This window comes from Benincasa hispida, chromosome 2 (genome assembly GCF_027475165.1).
Source record: "Benincasa hispida cultivar pf3 chromosome 2, pf3_genome.v1.1, whole genome shotgun sequence".
NCBI lineage: Eukaryota > Viridiplantae > Streptophyta > Magnoliopsida > Cucurbitales > Cucurbitaceae > Benincasa > Benincasa hispida.
Window position 1 is genome coordinate 9563974 of NC_143479.1, and position 23231 is coordinate 9587204.

General features: G+C 31.8%; 2 protein-coding genes and 1 non-coding gene across 5 annotated transcripts; all 3 read left to right on the top strand.

Moving 5' to 3' along the window:
• Positions 1 to 705: 705 nt before the first annotated feature.
• LOC120070642 (CASP-like protein 4A2) lies at positions 706 to 3683 on the top strand. Its single transcript, XM_039022471.2, has 3 exons — positions 706 to 1483; positions 2481 to 2616; positions 3271 to 3683. Exons 1-3 carry the CDS (start codon positions 843 to 845, stop codon positions 3463 to 3465), a joined length of 972 nt encoding a protein of 323 aa, XP_038878399.1. The 5' UTR covers positions 706 to 842; the 3' UTR covers positions 3466 to 3683.
• Positions 3684 to 5407: 1724 nt separating this feature from the next.
• TRNAL-UAG (transfer RNA leucine (anticodon UAG)) lies at positions 5408 to 5487 on the top strand. The gene has a single exon. It is a non-coding gene; the product is annotated as a tRNA-Leu (tRNA).
• Positions 5488 to 16140: 10653 nt separating this feature from the next.
• Positions 16141 to 20004, top strand: KLCR3 (Tetratricopeptide repeat (TPR)-like superfamily protein). Of its 3 annotated transcripts, none has more exons than XM_039022961.2 (3): positions 16141 to 16617; positions 17125 to 19160; positions 19486 to 20004. In XM_039022961.2, exons 1-3 carry the CDS (start codon positions 16282 to 16284, stop codon positions 19694 to 19696), a joined length of 2583 nt encoding a protein of 860 aa, XP_038878889.1. In that variant the 5' UTR covers positions 16141 to 16281; the 3' UTR covers positions 19697 to 20004. The 3 variants fall into 3 exon arrangements, with proteins under 3 accessions (XP_038878889.1, XP_038878891.1, XP_038878890.1); XM_039022963.2 differs by having other exon boundaries at positions 16176 to 16617; positions 17121 to 19160; XM_039022962.2 differs by having other exon boundaries at positions 16249 to 16617; positions 17062 to 19160.
• Positions 20005 to 23231: the final 3227 nt, after the last annotated feature.

Consider the following 23231-nt stretch of genomic DNA (forward strand, 5'->3'; position numbering starts at 1 on the left):
TCAAAGTTAATTTCATCTAAATTGATCAAAAAACAATAATAATTTCATTGTAAGAAAATATAATATCTGAATATGTTCTTAAAATTTATAGTAAAAATGTTAATATGTAGTGAATATATGGATTAATATTGAATAAATTCAAAATGTAGGGATACTTAAAAATAATAAAAAGAAATTTTTATTATGCTTTTTAAGGAAGTGGTAAGAATAACGTAAAATTTATAAAATAAAATTTATGTTATATATGTATATTATATATGTATTAATGACGCATCTAATTTTGAAGGGAAATAACACGACGGAAGTGGGAGAACACAAATTCATTACAAAAACGACGTCGTAAGAAGGGAGTAAGAGCGCCACATTCAACCAGACGAAAGATTAGAAATTAAAATAAATAAATAAACGGAATCGTAGGCTTCGCTTGGCAGCTCACTTTACTTTGTCGGAGAGGCTCTAAAATACGGTCACATCCACTGTTCTCAAAACTTTGTCATCAAATTACAATCTTCCACGTCATACTAAACATTACGTGTATCAGAGTCCTTGTGATTATTCCCATTCTGAACGTCAGATTATTTCACCTTGTTCAAAACTGTGTACACTGTACCACACTGGAATATATTCTCCTCCGACTTTAATCCCATTAATCAAAGGATGCCACGTGGCTTTAAATTTACAAACGCGAACTTAGAGACGAGTCCCACTAAAGTCCTCCGCTTTCCCTTTCTTTTTTTCCGACTTCCCAAACAGCCTTTCCTTTTTCCTTTTTCCTTTTTCTTTTTTTCCTTTTTCTTTTTCCAAAATAATTTCATTAAAATCCCTCAAATTTCTAACAAAAAATGATTGAAACTAAATTGAAAGCTCAAAGATCGAACGACTCGTCGTCCATGAAGAAATCGTCGTCAAGAAATTCCGAGTCATCGGTTCACAGTCATATGGAGTCTCCTCATTCACCATTGCGTTTCCATTCCCCGCTCCGATCCGACGCCGGTGACCCTCCGGAGACCCCTCCTTATGCCTCTCCCGATACCTCCCCTGAGAAGCTGCCGGATAACTCCAAGGCGATTGTTGTTGTTGATGTTGTTGATAAGAGTACTCAGTTCTCTCCCCTTCCGTCTCCTTATGCCGGCTCTCGGATGCCGCCGGAGAACGTGAACTTTACTGGAGATAGGTCGACTTCTTCTAAGGTTATGTTTAATCGAGCAATGAAAGAAGAAGTGCCGCAGTCGGTTACCAAAGTAGGGCCGGCTGGTGGTGGAGGTGAGGAGAATGGTGGTGGAGGTGGAGGTGGAGGTGGAAGATCGCCGGTGAAGCAAATGGCGCCGATGTCGAGGAGGTCGAAAGACGATGCGTTGACGAAGGCGGCTTTAGGTTTTAGAGTTTGTGAAGTGGCGGTTTGCTTGATTTCGTTTTCAGTTATGGCGTCTGATAAAACTCAGGGTTGGAGCGGCGACTCCTTTGATCGTTACAAGGAATACAGGTTTTTTTCTTCTTCTTTTGATTCTTGACTCCTGTTTTACTACCTAAGTGCTCTTAAACTAGAGAATTGGAGTTGCTTTTGGCTGGTGTGAAATTTACATTTTCATTTTGTTATCTTCTTCCTGAATTGATGAAACGTGTCTGTTTCTTCAATTCCTTCGGTTTAATCTATCTAGACTTAACTATTTTAGTTCACTGTGCACTTGGCGTCAACTACATATGCATACCTAATCTTGAACTTGTAGTACGGCCAGTGGGACCTCATAGGTTTTTACCGTACCAATTAGCTATCCATTCATAGGTTTTTACTATAATTTCATTCCAAGGAGAATCAGAGCCTGAAACAATTATTAGGATTAATGGTTTTGAGATCCTTCTGTTACTTGTATACGACATTGTCATCACATGATTTGGTGCTTTAATTGTAGTCTTCAATTTCAAGGTACGTCTTATTTTCAATGACGAATGCCATGTTAAAAATGGAGCTGTCACCTTCGTTCCACCCTATTGATTGTCAAGTTTCAATGATATACAGTCCAAATGAATCCTTTCACTACACTATTTAATTCAGTCTGACCCACAACTTTTTAAGACATGTTCCAAGTCTCTAACATAACAACTTTTATATGTCCTCCCCCGAGTCGTTTGCTGCTTTAAGTTACAAGTCTTTTGTTTTCAATTCTCATGTTGGTTTTTGATATAATTTCAAGTTTGTGTACTGTGAGTGAAGGATTGTGGTGGAAGCAATCTCACTTATCAGGGTTGTTCCTTGACTTCCATGCCTTTTGGTGATCAATCATGTGGCATTATTCTTAGCTTCACTTGTATTGCAAGAATACATCAATTTTTCATGCTATAACATGAAAGCCGTACTTAAGGGATATATTTCATATTCATTTTCTTCAAATTATTTGAAATGGTCTCTTTTTTGCAATTTTCTAGAAGTCTATATGTGTTTTCCTGTCTTATATTATCTAATCAAGTTTAATTGTCAACAGGTACTGCCTCACTGTGAATATAATTGCTTTCGTGTATGCGGCATTTCAAGCATTTGATCTTGTCTTTACTCTGATCAAGAAGAACCATATGATACGACATCAATTTCGTTGTTATTTTGACTTCTTCATGGATCAGGTTAGTTCCGCAAATATGCAAAGCTGAATGAATATTGTTTGACTCATGCTTTCACTGCTAGTCTGCTACAATGAATGTGATTCTATGGTCAAACTGAAAGGATTGCTTAGTACAATTCTGTTACCTGATGAATAGCATACTTGGGCTAGAAGAAACTCGCTGAATTGCATAGAGAAACCTTTTTCTGCTTCATAACTTGACTAAGCTTTACTTGATTTAAAACGATCATTCAAGTGGGGACGAACTTGATTTTACATCTGCTGATCACTTGTCTCTTTTAATGATTGATTGTGTCCTTGCGTGAGTGTAGATTTGGTTTCTCAAATATCGAGGGGATTATTGGGATGGACCTTTTTAAGGGCTTAAAAAGTGTTGCTAAATGAAGAAAAAAAATGATTTGAAGCACTTAGAAATCCAATCCAAACAGACGATCTTACTTGAACAAGATTTATTCTATAGGTTGTACAACTATGTTCTTGAGTTCTAAAGAAAGTCAATCCAGAGATGAAATCATAGTTGTTAATCATCAAGTCTTCACCCTCTCGAGTCTCAACCAGAAATTTCTTGATATCCCAAGATTGTTAGCTACTTTGCTTGCTTTGGTTTCTGTATTAACTAATGATGCAATCCTTGTTTTATTGATTGTAATGGCAGGTATTGGCATATCTTCTCATATCATCGTCTTCCTCGGCCGCAACGCGTGTTGATGACTGGCAATCGAATTGGGGAAAAGACGAGTTCACACAGTTGGCCAGTGCATCGGTCAGCATGTCCTTCCTTGCCTTTGTTGCTTTTGCTTTTAGTTCACTCATCTCTGGTTACAACCTTTGTACCCGCGATCCTGCATGATATTGAAATCTCAGGCCTGTTTGTTTTTACTTGAAAAGAGAAAATTTCATATTGATTGTCAACACAAAATTATTCTTTTCTTTATGTTGTACAGAGATATCATAGCTTAGCTTTGACCTTACAATAAAGAGGATACCAAATTGTAAAATTGTTGGATTGTTTTTATTGCATTTCTTTTATATATATATAAATGAAGCTTCTTTTGCTCTAGCAATAAATTCATCATAAACACATTTCATTTTCAGCTTTCAAGAGCATGAGACTTAGTTTTGAGCCTTCTCATGGTCAGTTGTTGAGGATTTTTGCAATGAAAATTTTGTAAAATTACTTCTCATTGCTTTTACCCCCAACATATCATTAAATAGCCTGCTTTTTCTTGAGTTTAGTGAATGATTTGCTTTCTTTTTTAGATGTGGTTTCAAAATCACTTCGAAATATATCTTTAATCAATCAAAATTAATTCAATATTTAATTTTGTACTTTTAAACACCATTTTCATATTATTAAAATTTATTTTGAATGATTAAAAGGATTTTCAAAGTGATTTTAAAAATGTCATAAGTGATTTTAATCATTTTAGAATCACTCTCGAAAATACTTTTAATTCCATCTAAATCAATCCTAAAGGATGAAAATACAATCAGTACTTTTCAAAGTTAATTAAGTAAGAACATTTGTAAGACTAACTTCTAAATCACACTAAACTTAAAAATCAAATGTATAATGTTAATTTCTAATAAAAAAAAGGCACATTAAACAATGAAAATGCATGAATTTATCTGGAAAAAAGAATATAAACTCAAATTTTATAATATAAATTTTATATTAATTGAGTTAGGTTGATGTTGAAAGTGTGAACACTATATTTATATAGAGTAGAGAGGAAATTTACTTTCATATTTTGATTTTTGAAATAGTGGGGTTTTGAAATATTGCCAATCAGATGTTGGTAGCATTATTATTAAGGCATAAATTTAATGGAGTTACTCTCCCCCACAATCATCTAAAATAGTGGGGTTTTGGTTTGGTTACGTAGATAGTGTTAGATATGCTTTATAGCTGTCAAAATGTCACTCAATTTTAACTATAAAACTTAATCATGAAGAAAATTATGTTGAATTTTCCTTTTTTTTTTTTTTTTTTTTCCTTCCTTCCTCTTCTTCTTCCTCCTCCTCTAAGTATCATACCATCTCATAATCATAAAATAAGGCAAAGTCAAATAATTCAAAAAAAAAAAAAAAAAAAAAAAAAAAAGACAAATAGAGATAATATAAATATAATTCATTGACGACACTAAATCAGCCATTTTCGAAGGTGATTGTTACCACATTTTTGTCTTGTCTTCTTATATTTTTTTATTTTATTCATTCAACTTTATTTTAACCTCATTTTTAGAGAAAAAATGGTGTTTTTTTGTCTTCTTAGAATGACGTTTTTTTTTTCTTTTTTTTTTTTTGGATAAATTAAAGAATGAGTTGAGTATAATCCTAAGAGCATAAAAAATATTGTGATTTGGTCATAATTATATGCAAACTATTTACCATTCTCAATTTTAAATTCATCTTTTTAATCTTGTATGTAAATGTATCTAAACCCTAAATATAGTTCGAGTGAAACTTGTATATAATGACTTATTTTTGCATTTGACAAACTTATTTATAATAACTTTTTAAATGCTTAAAAATTTTAAAAAATCATTTCAAACATGCCTCACGTTATTTTGACTATTATATTATTCATCAAATTATATATAAATTTGTAAATCTACCTTAAAAATTTTGATGGTTTCAAATATATTTCTCAACCTTCCTTCATATTGATGGGATTAATAAAAGCAATTATATAAATATAAATCGGTACCGATGAATGAGTATAGAATTTATTCATAAGTTATATAATAAAAACATCGTAATATTAATTTAGTGGACATTAGTTTCATCAAGACAGTTTGGCCGAGTGGTCTAAGGCGCCAGATTTAGGCTCTGGTCCGAAAGGGCGTGGGTTCAAATCCCACAGCTGTCAAACAATTTTTTTTTATTTAACCTTTTCTACAGTAACTTGGGCCGCCATCGGCCCAATGTAATGAAAGCCCATTACGGAAGGCTCTTCGTTCTTAAAGATTGGGCTCATTATGGGCCTAACAAATCTTGTCAAATAAAGAACACCGACAGCAAAAATAAAAGAGGAGAGAGAAAAGTCGGCAGATGAGGTGGGCCATTGGGCCGATCCCATCCTATTACCCATACTTTGCTCCACGTTTTGTCAAATCCGTCTGCCTCACCCTATCCTTTCCCTCTCGTACACGTTGACCTTTCCTCTCTTCTTTGTATGTTTTCACAATTTTTCACAATTCCTTATTTCTTTGACATGTTTTTTTTTTTATTTTATTTTTTTTTTATTTTTACAAGGGCAGTATATTGCCTAAAAGAACAAAGGACTTCACGGGTACAAACAGACCAAGATCAAAACAAATAAAACAAACCAAACAAGCAACTAAAGGAGGAGCAGAGGAACTCGAGAGAAAAGGTCCCAAGGCAAAGAGTCCCCATGAATCCTCACCAGAGAAGTCCCAGTTCACTTATAACAACAAATAAAAATCTAATAATGCATAATTAGACTAAGGATCTATTAGGATTAACTTTTTAAGTGTTTATAAACTTTTTTTTTTCCACTTTTGAACACTTAAAAAGTCAATCCAAACACAGGCTCATTATCTGGAGTGAATGCATGATAGCACCATGGATTCATAAATTACATTCACGCTAAATATGGTTAATTACAACACACCAAATAACTCTTGAAACTTTACATCTCAACCAGTTACCAGAGATCAAAACAACAAATTCAAGTACGCTTAGTCTCCCAATATGAAATCCTATGAGAACATAGATCCCACAAAAGCATATCATACCAAATAGACTTACTAGATGGATAGTAAAAAAATAAGTGATCTCTTGACTCAAGACCCACTTGACATAAAACACAAATGCTAGGGGTATTAGAACACCAAAGACGATCACGTTCACGAGTCTGCAATTGATTTTGAATAACTAGCCAAGCATGAAGGAGTGCATGAGAATATTCCTACCAAACAAAATAAGACTGGTCCAAGATACTACAAGATGTGTAGGGCGCAAAGAATCTCATGTACTAGCAATCGATAACACACCGGTTCGGCAATAGAGACAGAAAACAGTGTCCTCCCAAGCAACCACAACTCTTATCAAATGAACCTACCCAAATAGGTCCACCAACTCTCTAGAGTTAGAAGGTCAGACCTCATTCTCATAAGGGCTCAAGAAATCACACACCTTTGCATAAAGGGACCAATTAGCATCCAAGATAACCTGATTACTAAACTATTGAATAATGGGCCCCCTTCTAACCAAGGGTTTTACCAGACAGAACAACAATATCCATTATCAACCCGAAGAATAGATCTCCATCACCAAGAAGAAGACTTAGAAGCTATGATAGCCCAAATACACTATCTTTTCAAACAATACGCCTCCACCCAAGCAACCCACAAAGACCCAGAACGAATAAGAATGAGCCATAATAACTTCATGATAACAGAAAATATTAGTTTATATCCTAAACATTGAAATTGTATCAATTAAAACATTAAGCTAATAATTATATCAGTTTAAATCATAAACTTTTGTGCATATATCAATTTACACCAACTTTTAGATTACATTCTAAAAATATCGTTTGAGACTTATAAAATTAAACTCCTTAAATGATCATAAGTGAGTTTAAATTTATTAGAATTACATTTGAAAATTGTGAATGCATCAATTCTTATAGGCGTGTAGACTTATTCAAATGTTGAATTAACAAAATAGACAATTTAGGATTAATATGTGAATGATTTTCAAAGAAAATTATAACTGAGAATTCAAATTGATTTACTTATGAAAATCTAAATATTTAGTTGATAAAATCATAAGTTTCAAATGGTGTTTATCCAAACGTAATAAAATGGAGGATTTAAATTAATACAATTATTAGGGTCTAATGTGATGAGAAATACAATTGGTTAGACAAACACTCGCACGCGCGTGTGTTTTTTTTATTTGTGTAATTCAAACATAAACTCATAGGATAAGATTTCCATCGATATGTCAATATTTTCATCAATATTTTTTTATGTTTTTAGGATTTGCTATCAATATGAGGGATGAATCGATAATTCTAAATATTATAGTAAAATTAAGGTTCCAAATATCGATGTCGATAGGAATATCGAAGTCCCGATTTTATGGAAATATCGATATCAATGAAAATTTCAGGGAACTTTATGGAAATTGATGGAAATTATTATAATTAGTTAATGAAACTTTGATTATTACCTAATTAGACTATATTTTACCATTTATAATCATCATTTTTATAAAATAAGACAATATTTAGAGGTATAGTGTAAATATTTAAGTAAATGTCAATGCAAGTGCAGAAATTTAAAAAATAAACGGAAAAATAATTACAAAAATAACATTAAATATTGACAATTAATGCAAAATTAAAGGACATGAAATATTTGCATACAAAATAATTGTAAATTATTTATTATAAAACTTACACGTCTAATACCAAAAAGATGACCTTGGAGCATCTAATTCAAAATATTGATCATTAAAAAAAAAAAAAAAAAAAAACTACATCATTGCTCCCAAGTCATCCTATATTGAAAATGCTGAAGATAGTTACTTAAATGAAAATGATAGGACTCGTTTGGCCAACATATAGACCTTGGTGGTTACATCTTATTGGTCGATGATCTTCCTCCTTCAGATGGATAATAACTATTCGGTGAAAAGTTAGACGGTAAATTGTTATGGTCAAGTCTTGAAAGACCATCATAATCTGAGTAAGAATAATTACCTCAACCATAGTTTTGTCGTGTATTACTACTGCTTATGACCATTGTTTTCTAAGTTTTTTTTTTCTTGCAAATGAAAATTTTTTATGGTAAAAGAAACAAAACTCACATGAATTCAATTTTGAGATGAAATGATATGAAAATTCAATGAAAAAGGTTTGAATGAAATTAAAAATAAATATATGTTGTTTTTATCAATTTTGGTTTCTAAGAACCAATGAAAGCTTTGGATGATAAAAGAATAAAACTTACACCAATCTAATTTAGAGATGAAATGATGTGAAAATTCAATGGAAAAAAGTTTGAATGAAGTTAAAAATAAATATAAGTTATTATTTTTCTCAATTTTGGTTTCTTAAAAATAAAAGCTTTGGATCGTAAAAAAACAAAACTTTTATCAATTCAATTTTAAGATAAAATTATATATTAATACGTGAAACTAAACAGTTCATATAACCAAGACAAATCTATAAACCTTAAAAAACTTTCATTGAACCTATATGCTTAAAAAATCGAAATTTTCATCGATATTTTGTGAATGGGGGAAAAATCAAAATCCCACCCATACCGAAATTTCGAGTTGGTCGAAATCTCGAAGCGACCGAAGATTTAAACTATGAGTAAAATCCACAAAAACATAAAATATATATATATATATATATATATAGAATAAACAACAAATGTCACCCATATAAATGTAATAAATAATATACATGTTAATTTCTTTAAAAACCATGAAATATTTATTTAGTAATTTAAATTTATTTTTCAAATTTGTTTGTTTATATAATTTTTTAAAAAAATTTCTATTGATATCTACATTTTTGTAAAATTAATATCTCGATATTTTTGTCGATATTATAAGTGGAATTTTTATGCTCAAAACCCTGATTCAAATAATGTAATAATTTATTTGGTACTTCGAGAAGAGTAGGAACCACCATTCTAACCATTTGCTTCCCACGATTTCTTTTACTGTAGCTCTATCGCCAATAGCATCGTTTAGTCTAATTGAACTCAAATAAGTAGAAGAAGTAGGATTCGAACCTACGTAGAATCAAAGGGTATCAATCAACACAGAGATATAAAAGAGAGGATAGAAAGGGAAAGAGTGAAACGTCTTCAAACTTAATGCACAAATAGATAGAATAGCAGCAAATAAACTACCAAAATCTGAAAATTTTCAACTCTAAATATTTAATCATATATTAAATATTAAACAAGACAAGGAAAAGACAATTGTACCACAAAACTGAAAGCAAGGTGGCTTCTGTTTGGACAGACTTTACCTGTAAAAAAATGAAAAAGGCACTTTTAGATTAAAACAGTTTATTTTTTCTCTTCTTTTTTTAAGAGTCGTCCCGTTTGGACACGTGGCCCAATTAGCCCAAATCTTTGTTTATTACTCCATCTCCACGGCTCTTCTTCTTGTCATCTCCCACTTCTTTAATGATAATTTAATTAATTAATAAGAGTACATTTCCCTAAAAACGTATATTTGGAATTTCCATTTTTCTCTATTTTGGTGGGATTAATTAAATATTAAATATCTCTTTAACATTTATTTTAATGATTGCGCTTCCTCCCTCCCATAAACTTCCAGCCTAGACCCCTTTGCAAAAAGTTCATAAAATCTTATTTCCCAAACTACCCTTCTCCCATTCGATATAATATTAGAGGTGTCCACAAAATTCGGTAAACTGAAAACTCGATCCTCCCAATCCAATCCATACAATTTTAGATTGTATTTGGTTGAAATAAATAAAATTAAAAAATATATTTCTTTTTATCCTTAGATATTGAGTCTAGTTTCTATTTACTCCTTGGAATTCAAAATATCACACATTAAGTTCTTAAGTTTTGAATTTAATTTTATTTTAGTCACTAATTTTCAAAACGCTACAATCTTATCCTTGACATTTGAGTTTTGCTTCAATTTGGTTCCTATGTTATGTTATAAGATTTACATTTTTAACCTGCAACCCTCGCTCTTTCTGGAGTATTTGACTATTTGGTAGATCTTTTAGTCTTTAGAATTAATTTATGTTAGTAAATAAAAACAATCATCAAAAGAGTTATAATTAATTAAGTTTCATGGTTTTTATCACTTTTAAAATTAAATTTAAAATTTTACTTCATAATTATTTTTAATAAATGAATAGATATTGATGTTAATGATCGAAAGTGAGTATTCACTGAAAAATTGAGGTTAAAAATATAAAATCTAGGTACCAAATCGAAACAAAACTCAAATCTCAATGGTGGAAATTATAATATTTTGAAATTTATGAACTAAATGAAATAAAACTCAAAACTTAAGGACTAAAGTATAACATTTTAAACCTAAGGACCAAATAGAAATTATAACAAAAAACTAAGGACCAAAAAGATATTATTCCCATGAATTTTTTATGAATTGGAATGGTTCATGGGTTCACATAAAATAATCCAAACCTACCCGAACTTATTAATTTTAAAATATATTTTTTTTTCCTTATGATACAAATATTCTTAATATATTTATATTTATTTTATTTTATTTCATGATTTTTTATTAATTTATTCTCCAACAACTCCTAAAAATAATTACTTAGTAGAAATAATTTTTTTAAATATAAATTGCATTGAGTTATGAATCTTAATTAAATATCTGGAAGTAATTAAATTAAATTATTACTTATTTTTAGAACAAAAATTTAAAATAAATGATTAGATTAATTCGAATCAAACCAACACAAATGTTTTATGGTTTAGTTGGGCTAAGTTCATTATTTAATAATAATTATTTGATTGAAAAAATTTATAATTCGAATAATTGAATTGATCTAAAAAAAATGTTTCAACCTAATTCAACCTAAATAGAAACATTCATGAATTCTAGCAAATTAATATTTTGGCCTCTTTATATGCTATAAATTTGAATTATTATTATTACTTTTAGTTCAATAATTATCCGTGATTGACATTATTTTCTTCCAACAATAATAGTTCATAATAAAATATTAAATAAACTCTTATTCTAAAATTTTACCAAATGTTTGATTAAAGGAATGGTTTTAAAATAATGTAATTAAATGGTTCCATGTATATATAGTCATCGTTTCTTCCTTATAAGTGTGATAGGCAGAGAATATGATTTTAATAATTACTGATTTTAAATATCTCGATAATCACCAATATCATAAATTATTGAATGATGGCAAATAAAGTACAACAACTAATATTTATTTGTACTAAAAACTAACTAATATTTAATTATTTATTTGAATAAAGTATAAAGGCCAAGGGTAAATAATGAAGGATAATTTTGGAATTAAATAAAATAGGATAGGACCACCCTTTACGTACTTACTGCCTCACGTGGATGGGCAAGTTTTTTTTGGGTACGCGTGTTGCCCACACACTCGACAGTGATAATACAAGCGTGAACGACATGGTAATGTATTTATTGTCTCTATTGTGGAAAAAAAGTGTCTTTACATAAATTTTGTGTAGATTACGAGTTTGGCTTCTCTATCTTTAGGATAACAACTTATAACGTGTGTTTGGTTTATTAATACGAGTTGATTTAACTTGGTTAAAATAAGTAAATCTCTTTTTCTAATGTTTTCAATGACTTTACTTGTCGGCAATAAGTGTTGGCGTCGAAATCTGGACGAAACAGTAATGATAGATTTATTTGTATGGAGAGAATGAGAATCCTGCATAAAAGAATAGTAGATGCTATGCCCATTTCGATAGTTAAATCAACCAACAAACAAAAAAAAAAAAGAATAAAACATTAACTTGAAAAATTCACTTACCTCTCAAAGAGTCTTTATGGTATATTCATAAGGTTGCCATAATCCTTTTATGATTAGGTTTAATCTATTTAGTAGGTTTTTTAGGGTTCATTGGATCGGACAATGCAAATGGAAAGATTCCTAGGAGGGCTTCCCAGGCTCTGGCTCGTGAGTTTTCCTTGGACCTCCTATTCGCCTACGATATGCTTTTGTTGGAACGCCTTGAAACTTAATTTGTATTTGTATTTATGTTATTTATAGTTTTGAATCTAAGGTTCAAAGAGGTGCACTAAATGTAAACTCTCTAACCCTAATGATGTCTCTGGATTTGTATTATATGATATTTCCCCCTAAAAATAAAACTGATCTCTCTTCACTGGCGACCAATTTTGATGACCGCCTCCAGCGCCCAACTCTCTCCTCTTTTCTATACAATTATTCACATGTTGTAGTGTTCATTGTGTTGGGTCTCTAGGTAATTGAAGCGATCCATTTCATATGTAGTAATCCATCCTATCCCAAAATATAATTATTCATGATACCTTTGTCATCGTTGAAAGATTAACAAATTTATCTTAAACAAGTAAGGTGAATTATATATTTTTTTTCATTTTTTCTTTAATTGTCTTTTAATTTGCGATCACACTCAAAGCTTGCATGACTTTGTGTACTAAAAATGATTTGAAAAAAGAAAAAAAAAAAAGTAAACATCATGGACAAAATTATATATTTAGCTTGTAAAATAATTATTTTTTAAAAAAAAACATAAACCAAATTACGTTATCTTGAAATTATGAAGGACAAAAAAAATGGTGGAGCAGAATTGTCAATGATCTACTTGAATGCCATTTGAATATCTTAAATCAAAGACGAAGACATTTGGCCAAATGGATAAAATAAAACAAACAACCAAAAATCATAAACTTGAAGTGCAAAAAAAGTAAAACAATTTTACAACGTGGAATTAACAAAATTATACTCACATTGTTATTGTTACTCTATAAATGCAAGAGTATGAATAAATCAACGAAGGTAGAAAATGGGAATTATATAATATATGGTATTTAAAATAATATCCATGTAATTGTTATTGGGAGATTGCTACGACATTGTTAGGAGATGGATCGATACATTTTACCCTCTTTCTAGATAGCCCACTAACATCATTTGGATTTTTTTTAAAAAAAAACAAATTATTTTAAAGTTGATTCTTTAAATCTTATTGAACATATTAAATATAATACATATCATAGTATCTTAAATTTTGAAATGTATACATTTTTTAAAAAAAATTACCACGAGAAAATTTACTTTCAAAAACAAAAGATGCATGTCAAATTAAGGGAAGAAAAAGAAAAAAAAAAAAAGTATCGTGGAATTAGATTTTATCGTTATATATAAAAATTCTTATTTATTTTTTAATCTACTTTGGGTCCAAATAAGATTAGTTGATAATGGAAATCATGTATAATGACATGGTTAAAGACATAACTTTTTTTTTAATCATTATAAACATTTCCTTGACATTTAACAAGTTGCCATAAAATGTATTTAGTTGACGATGTAAGAGTGTTATAATATATACTTTTGTGACAGTACATGTGTCGTCATATGTCATTTGTTAACTTAAAACATTGTCATGGTCAATATATATATTCTTGACAATAAAAAGTAACATTATTGACATTTTTACAATAATACAAAAATGTTGGCATTTTTGTCATTCTCGGTAACTCCCATATCAATAAAGAATATCAAAATTTGAGTCGATTAGTAACCATAATAACTTGTTGCAGTATACTTGATAGTAAGTTTATAATTGTCAACAATTCTTTATCATTGACAATAATATATTGTTAGAAAATTAATTGTGACAATTTTAAAAAGTGTTAATGTGTCACTGATATTTTTACGTTGATGTGTGATTCAATGACAAAATATAACCATCACAAAAAATAGTCATGACTATTTTTAAGTGTCATGGATTCTTAGTTTTCTTGTACCGAAATTATTATGATTTTAACTTCAATATCTTCCTGAATTACACTTTTTATTTTCATGATTTGGTAGGTAAACTTCTTTTATGTTAATCGTTAAAAGTAATTTATCATATTATATTTCTTTTAGTTCAACAAAAACAATAATAATGATTCAAATAATTAACTCTATACAATAAAATATAGTATCATAAACGTGTATACTTATATTGGCATGTCAGATCATTTATTAATAACAAAGATATTTGTTAAGTTTAAATCTACAGTATTTTATTCATACTTATGATTATATGTTACACTATTCTATTAACCACAAAGATATTTGTTAAGTTTTAATCCAAAGTTTAGGATCAATGATTTGAAAAAAAAAAAAAACAAAAAATATCACACATTGGAACTAAAATTGATGGATTGATTGAACATGTTGATTAAACTTATAAGGAAGAAAGGGTGTAAACTTCGTGACCATGACATGCTGTTTGCATAGAACGACATTTCCCCATCCAATCCATCCTTCAAATTTACGATAAGTAAACTTTATAGTAAAAATAAAATAAAATCTCGTGAGGATTTTTTATAGTTAAAATGTGAATAGACAAATTCGAACCATAGACTTCATAGTTACTAACGCACTCGAATGTCAATTGAACTATGTTCAGTTTGGTCTTAATGAATATTTAAATATACAAATCGTTCAATTTTGTCTTTCTTTTTTCTTTTTTTTTTTAGCACAAGATTTTTCCTTTTTATTATTGTATATATACGAGGTTTGAATATTATTTTAGCCCATCTACTTTATTTAGATTTTCATTCATTCTTTTATCGGTATTTTTTTTTTACTTTAGTTAATCTCGACAATTTTATACTTCTTTAAATGTCTAGGTTGGTCTCCATATTTTTAAGAAATGGTCATTTTATTTCATTCATTTTTTTATTCCATCTCCAAATGATAAAAATGGTCCTTTTTTAAAAAATATAAAATTTAAATTTGATATTTTAAAAGTAGATAACTCAAAATAAATCAAATGTGAAATTAAGGAAATTAATCTTTTTTTTCGAATGATTGCCGATAGTTTTTAGACCATCATGAGTAATTTAAAACATTTTTTTTTTCATTTGGCTCATTTAAAATAAATTCAAAATCGCTTAGTTCTTACTTACTCTTCTTTCTCAATTTCTACCACAATATCCCAAAAAAAGCACTTAATTCTTCCTAATTAAGTTAAAAAAGAAAAAGAAAGAGAAAAAGAAAAATGAAAAATGAAAAGTTAAAAATCAATCACATCAATTAAAATTTGTCATTCCATTTCAATATTTTTCATTAATATTACTACGTTAAATCTTACATTTAAGTAAGTCTCATATATCGAATTTTAAACAAAATTCCAAATTAATTCACTTAACAAAGCTTGTGACAGCTTAAATTATAGAAAATGTCTTGAATTTTATATTTTTGTGTGAAAAAATATTTCCGAAGTTATAAAAGTTTCAAAAATACCATTAAATTTTAAAATAAATTATATGGCCTTATTTAATTTTCATTTAATTTTTAGTTTTTCTTAAAAAAAATTAAGTCTAAAAACATATCTTCCACCTCTAAGTTTTTTTTGGTTTGTTACCAATTTTCTGATTTCTACCAATGTTTTTAAAGATAAAACCAAAATTCGAAAAACTAACAAAGTAGTTTTTAAAAATTTATTTTTATTCTTAGATTTTGACTAAGTACTTATCTCTTATACTTAAGAAAAATACAAACTATTGTAAAAATATTAGAGATTATAGGCTTAATTTTTTAAAAACAAAAAACAAACTATCGTAAGTTTAAGAATATTTTAATATAAAATACTAATGGTTTTCATCCAAAACTGATGGTAAAGATATTTCTTAATTCATTTTGAAAGGTTAAAAATATTTTTTGAAATATTTGAAAGTTTAAGAATGTTTAGAAAGTATTAAGGATATTTGGTATAATTTAAAGAAATTGGTTGTAAGATTAGGTGCATGCTAAAAAGATATTTACAGAATAGGGAAAAGAAAAGTATTGGAAGGGTAGAATGGTCATTTGAGGCAGGAAGATGGCGATGCCACGTTGAATTCTCCAGCGGAGACAGAACAGAATGTGTAATAAAGAAAGCTTTTGGAAACAGAAAAAATGGGAAATCGGCAGTTGCAGTTGCAGCCCTCGCCGGTGGGAGAAAGGTCGTGTTCTTTCTTTGCAGGCCGTCCTCGGTGGGCGACCAGTCACTTCCACTTTCTTTTTTTCCGATCATTTTTTTTTCCTTCAATCCCATTCCTCAATTTCCCCCAATTTCGCATCTCCCCTTCTCTTCTTCTTCTTCTTCTTCATCTTTCTCCCTATATATCCCTTCTCCCCACCTATAAAACGCCCCATTTTTCCTTCTCTATTTCTCTCTCCTATTTATATATTTCCATTTCTCTCTCGAGACCGCAATCTTTAGGCGTTTCTTCTTCATGGGCTTCTCTTGAGGTGCGTGTTTTGATTCTATTTGTGAGTTTTTGCTTGATCTGTTTCTATTTTCTTTTCATACCCAATGATATTGGCGTTGAATTGATTATTTGTTCTTTTGTTTTTGGATTGCATTTATTGCCTGCAAGCTGTTTGTGGGTTTGTTTTTGGTTAAAAAGTTAATGATTACGAGTCCTGTGTTCGTTGGGCGAATTTATTTCCGGTAATTGCGCATCGAATTTGGATGATCGATCTTTGTTTTATTTGTGTTTTCTCTTACTTTTTATATCTAATTTGACGGCTTTGATTGGGAAGTTTTTATTTGATATAAGACGTGTGTTATTGAGCTGCTTTGGTTGCCATTTTGCTTTATTATTGAATCGGATGGCCGTCATTTTCAGCTTTGTATTGCTTCCGGTTTGTATTGGAAATGTGTATGAATTGTTCTCGTTTCTGGGTGCGCAGATATTACGTGTTTTGTCCTTTTTTGTGAGTTTTGTTGCTGTTGCCTGTTGAATGTTTAGTTAGATTCTGGGTTCTCTGCTGATTTTGAACAATTGTGAGATGCCGGGAATTGTCATGGATGAAATCAATGAAGAAAGGGTTGTGAATAAACACAACGGTTCGTCGATTCATATGGAAGAGTCGTATGGAAACAAGTCGCCGAGGAGCGGGTTGAGTCTTCAGAGCCATGGAAGTGTTCATGTTGATTTCCCTGTTGATGGCTTGGTTGATACCTCTATTGAGAAGCTTTATGAGAATGTTTGTGATATGCAAAGTTCGGATCAATCACCTTCAAGGCGTAGCTTTGGTTCTGATGGTGAGGAATCCAGGATTGATTCTGAACTGAATCATCTTGTAGGAGGAGAGATGAGGGAGGTAGAGATAATAAAGGAGGAAGAAGATATTGTTGAGAAGCCTGAACATGATTTTCCTATCGATTCTATGAATCATTCTCCATCTGCAGATAAGGAGAAAGCTGAAAATACCCAACCTGGAAGCTCAAAACGTCTTTCTTCTGGAAAAAAAACTCCTCACCTGCAGTCGGACCGCGAGACATCTCCAAAATCAAGTCCCAGGGGCAAGGGTTTGTTGGATAAACCCCCTATTAGCAGAAAGAATGAAAAGAATTCGAAAAAAAATAGTCCGGTTGCTGCTCAATCAAAGAAACAGAAAGATTCACCTTTGAGGGGCTCAAAATTGCAGAATGGAACTGAGGATTTTGATGAATCAATGATGGACAATCCTGATCTAGGACCCTATCTACTTAAGCAAGCAAGGAGTTTAGTTTCTTCAGGAGAGAATCTGCAAAAAGCTCTTTTAATAGCACTTCGTGCTGCAAAATCTTTTGAACTATCTGCAAATGGAAAACCAAGCTTAGAACTTGTTATGTGTTTGCACGTCACGGCAGCGATATACTGCAGCTTAGGCCAGTACAGTGAGGCAATACCTCTATTGGAGCATTCCATTGAGATTCCTGCCATCAAGGAAGGCCACGAGCATGCACTTGCCAAATTTGCAGGCCACATGCAGTTGGGTGATACCTATGCCATGCTAGGCCAGCTGGAAAATTCTCTAGTCTGTTATACAACTGGGTTAGAGGTGCAGAAAGAAGTCCTAGGAGAAGCAGACCCCAGAGTTGGTGAGACCTATAGGTATTTAGCTGAAGCCCATGTTCAAGCCTTGCGATTTGACGAGGCTGAGAAATTTTGTCAAATGGCGCTCGATATTCACATAAAGAATGTTGGTCCTGCTTCTCTTGAGGAGGCTGCAGATAGGAGGCTTATGGGTCTCATATGTGAAACAAAAGGAGATCACGAAGCTGCACTCGAGCATCTAGTTTTAGCCAGCATGGCCATGGTGGCAAATGGCCAAGAGACTGATGTGGCTGCAGTTGATTGCAGTATTGGAGATTCATACTTATCCTTGTCCCGTTACGATGAGGCTGTTTTTGCTTATCAGAAAGCCCTCACTGTTTTCAAGACCACCAAGGGAGAAAACCATCCTGCCGTTGGTTCAGTATATGTTCGTCTTGCTGATTTATACAACAAGACTGGAAAAATGAGGGAGTCAGTATCGTACTGTGAAAACGCCCTTCGAATTTATGAAAAGCCTATCCCAGGGATTCCTCCAGAGGAGATTGCTAGTGGTCTTACTGATATTGCAGCTATTTATGAATCAATGAATGAAGTTGAGCAAGCAGTCAAATTATTGCACAAGGCATTGAAGATATATAATGATGCCCCGGGACAGCAAAATACCATTGCTGGAATAGAAGCCCAGATGGGTGTCTTGTATTATATGCTGGGGAACTATTCTGCATCTTACGACTCCTTCAATAATGCAATTCCAAAGCTTCGCAACAGCGGAGAGAGAAAATCTGCTTTCTTTGGTATAGCCCTTAATCAAATGGGGCTCGTGTGTGTTCAGAAATACGCCATAAACGAAGCTGTGGAGTTATTTGAAGAAGCCAAGAGCATACTAGAGCAAGAATATGGACCTTATCATCCCGATACTCTGGGGGTATATAGCAACCTTGCGGGAACATACGATGCGATTGGCAGGTAATGTAACCATCCTTTTATTATCATAACAAGATCAGTACTGCAATTGAAGTTGTTCTCGTTCTCGAACTGTGAAAATCTCCATAACCAAGTAATTTTTGTTATCATGTCATCGGCCTTTTGTTATTTTCCTTGAGAAACGTTTAGGACTCCCGTCCTGTTCTTCACTAGGCGTCAATTTGTTTATGCCACTTCCTACTTATGGTTTTTACTTTTCCTCACGTTTTTCTTCCATGGTTTGCATTTAGAGTAGAAAGTCGCTGAAAGTTCTCTTTGGGCAACAAATGATGCAATTGATTAGTTTTCCTCTCGTGACTTTATACAGGTTGGATGATGCAATTGAAATCTTGGAGTATGTTGTTGGCATGCGGGAGGAAAAACTTGGGACAGCCAATCCTGATGTCGATGATGAGAAGAGGAGGTTGACAGAACTGTTGAAAGAAGCAGGTAGAGTTCGGAGCCGAAAGGCGAGATCACTCGAGACTCTTCTCGATGCCAGTGCTCATCCCGTAAACAGTAAAGGTATTCAGGTTTGATAAAAGATTAAATCACATGTGAGCGATCATTGTCGCATAGATTAGAACCGATTCAGAAACACGGCTAGTTGTGCTTGAGTAAATTCCTGATTCTTGAGGTTGTTCGAAATACAAATACTAGAATTTGGCGTTTTGTTTGCATTGTCGATTAAGTTATCTTGTATTTGTGTAAGAAGTTTATATTGCTCTGTATATTTTTATACGTAAGTGATGCCATTGTCATTTTGTATGTATATCACATTGTTATGGAATTACAAGATTGTTTGATGCAGTTTTGAATGAAAACTACAAGGATGAGGTTCCTCCTACTTTTGTACCATAAAAATATAAAATGATTACTTTCCTGCATTAACTAGATGTCTTCGATTCTTTATGTTACTTATCCTAAGTGGTCTACATCGATTATATCTCGTGATGCTTTCATGTAGTTGTTTGGGCTTTTGTCCTTTTGGTTCTTATCCTCGAAAAGAAAATACTAGACAACATTTTGCCATATATTAAGGGCTCGTTTGGGGGCTCAAGTTGAGAAGAGATGATATGAGGGTCACTAACATCTTAACTACCCACATGTGATATCCCATATCCCCATAGTGCACCGTTTTGCCCACCACTATCACAACTCCTCTTCCCACATCGCAACTCCTCTTCCCACACTCCGCCTGACATTTTGGTTCTCTCGTTTCTTTCTCATCAAACATTTTTTAGCATTAGTTCTTCCATAGAGAAGGGTTTTCTTTCTCCAATCCGATGCATGATTAGTCTGTGTTAAAGGTGTTGAAAAATCATGGTAAGGGCCCATGGTGTCCGATTTGGAGTTTAGTGGGGGAGGTCGTTCTCTTATTCTCAGATTTGTTGAATCCTAAATTCGTTAATTTTCAGATCTGTTGATTCTTTCGTTCTTTCTTTTTCTCATCCTCTGAAATCGCTTCAATTCCCCTTTTCACCCTTGCCGCTTCAATGAAAACCTGAAACCAATCTCTTGCCGATTCGATGGTTTAGGGTTCACCATGACCCATTCTATGTTTGGTTTGTAGGGCACGATGCATGTTGCTTCTCGAATGTTCAACATTGAAGTCTTGGTAGGGGACTGGTTTTAGTCATTGGAGCTTGGTGGGGGAGAATATCATCGAGGTTTGTTTTCTAAACCCCAATCGGCCAATGATGAGTACCGTCCCCTTTTCACCTTTACCACTTCAATGAAAACCTGAAACCTATCTCTTGTCGATTCGATGGTCCTCTGCTCATGCATGACCCGTTCTATGTTTGGTTTGTGGGGCTCGCTGGATGTTGCTTCTCGAATGTTCAACATTGAAGTCTTGGTAAGGGACTGGTTTTAGTCATTGGAGCTTGGTGGGGGAGAATACCATCCGGGTTTGTTTTCTAAATTCCAGTCGGTCAAGATGAGTACCTATCTATGAATTTTTGTTCAAAAATTTCGATTATGAGTACCTATTATGATTTCTTATGAAATTTTTTCACTATTTTCATATTCGGTCTGTTTTTCTTTATTCCTTCTCATTCATTCAGTTTCGTACTCCCTTCTATTTGAATCATTGTTGTATTTGAGCTTGATTGGCATGTGTTTCTAGATGAGATATTTATTCCAAACTCCAGTGTTCTTCATTATTTACATTTTCAATTTTTCGTTTCCTATGATTTCTTATGAAATTTGTTCATTATTTTTCATGTTTGATTTGTTTGTTCTTATTCCTTTTTATTTGTTCTATATCATGCTTTGTTCAGTTGAATCTCTGTTCTGTTTGAATCTGTGCTGTGTTTAGGCTCGATTGAATATGTTTCTAGATAAGATACGTATCCCACCTCCAAAGTTCTTCGTTGTATACATTTTTTATGATTTCTAATGAAATTTCTACGTCAATTTTCATTTTCTATTTGTTCATTTCGATTCGTTCTCATTTGTTCTGTATGATTTTCTAATTCTCTTTGATCCCTATTGGTATGTATTGATTGCACATTTACTCCATGTAAACAATTTGTTCGACCACTTCATTAATGTTGATTGCTTCTGTTTGCTAACTGTAACTTGCTCGTGTTTTTATACTTGATTAATGACTCAAGCACTTCATTAATGGGAGTTAGTTCATTTGTTCATGAACAAAAAATAAACTACGAAGTTGGTTCCTTTTTTACCATTGTTATGATTATTTTAACTATTGATGTAATGTTGAACTACTTCTGCCTCACTTATTCTACCAAGGTCTATTACTCTCCGTTATTACGATGGGTGAACAACCACCCCCTTTCAGTTCTCTCCCTCTATAAAACCACTTCTGTCCAGCTTAAATCAATTGAGAATCCTTCGTTGTTGTATGTTTTTTCTCAAACATGTGAGTTATTTCCATCAACTTACTTCTCTTCTACTTTCTTGTTCTCTTTTATCATTTATTAGGGTTTCAAATATTAATGTGGTAGTTATTTGATTTTCCAAGGTCCTATTTGCAAACTTGTTCCGTCGATACTTTAGTATTTTAAAAGTATTTATATGAGTTGTTTTCTGCTTGTATGTGTGTTTGATGAACTTGTATATGAATTTGTACTGTATTTCCTATATCATGGTGCCAACTAATCCATGTTTATTTTTTCATAATCATGAATTACATGTCATGGATGTCTGAGGCCAGCTATATTTATACATATTCTACTTGAGTTTAAATGTGATCCATCACATCTATAATCCTACAAATCACTTGTATTCCACATTGTGTACACTTGATGAATCTCTACAATCTACTACCCTCCTTGTTAGTCTGGTGAGTTATTCCTTACTATCATTGTTGTTGGATTATATACATTTTCTTCATATTCACTTCTGCTTATCTATGTGTTCATGATTTCTTTGATGGGCACTAACGACGACATCATTCAGTGCTAGAGTCGATCCGGTGATTCGTTGTTCCTCAAACTACAATCCCCAAGTAAAGTAGTTATGTATACGTTTATCCAAGATGTATTCCTAAATGATTAGTCTTACATACCATGAGTTTCTAACTAAATAATTTCCTTGTTTTGTAGCCCAAACTAATAACACTGCCATTAGTTTGAGGTTCATGTATTACGTATGTTTTTCCTAATTTTAAATGTTGTATATTTGGGTTTGACTTGTAGTTGAAGTACACTATTCTTTGTGGTCTTTACCTGTAATTTGTGGTTTTTTCGTACACTTCCCATTGAACATGGACATTTGACAGTTGACTCATAAATTATATTTTTTTTTGTGCGTTTGATAATGATGACGTATGAATATTTACAAGTGATACAACCCATAACAATTTTGTATTAATTATTATGGTTACCATCTTTTGCATTTAAACAGTTATAAATGAAACATCTAATTATGAAAGAATAGAGAGTATTTTGAACAACAATACAGTTAAAAAAAATTCTTAATATAGTACAATTGATACACCTTATTCAATTTAAGGTACAATTTAATGAATGAAAATATTAGCATTAAAAGTGGGAAAATGTTTTAGAAAAGTGGAAAAATGGAAAAACTTCTTAATATAGTACAATT

What these genes read in the sequence shown, in the direction of transcription:
- KLCR3 (XM_039022961.2), top strand. Translation starts at nt 16,282, where the DNA reads ATGGGAAATCGGCAGTTGCAGTTGCAGCCCTCGCCGGTGGGAGAAAGG. An exon ending in CTTCATGGGCTTCTCTTGAG is followed by an intron (nt 16,618 to 17,124) that starts GTGCGTGTTTTG and finishes ATGTTTAGTTAG; the next exon opens with ATTCTGGGTTCTCTGCTGAT. An exon ending in ACATACGATGCGATTGGCAG is followed by an intron (nt 19,161 to 19,485) that starts GTAATGTAACCA and finishes GACTTTATACAG; the next exon opens with GTTGGATGATGCAATTGAAA.
- LOC120070642 (XM_039022471.2), top strand. Translation starts at nt 843, where the DNA reads ATGATTGAAACTAAATTGAAAGCTCAAAGATCGAACGACTCGTCGTCC. An exon ending in GATCGTTACAAGGAATACAG is followed by an intron (nt 1,484 to 2,480) that starts GTTTTTTTCTTC and finishes AATTGTCAACAG; the next exon opens with GTACTGCCTCACTGTGAATA. An exon ending in TTGACTTCTTCATGGATCAG is followed by an intron (nt 2,617 to 3,270) that starts GTTAGTTCCGCA and finishes TTGTAATGGCAG; the next exon opens with GTATTGGCATATCTTCTCAT.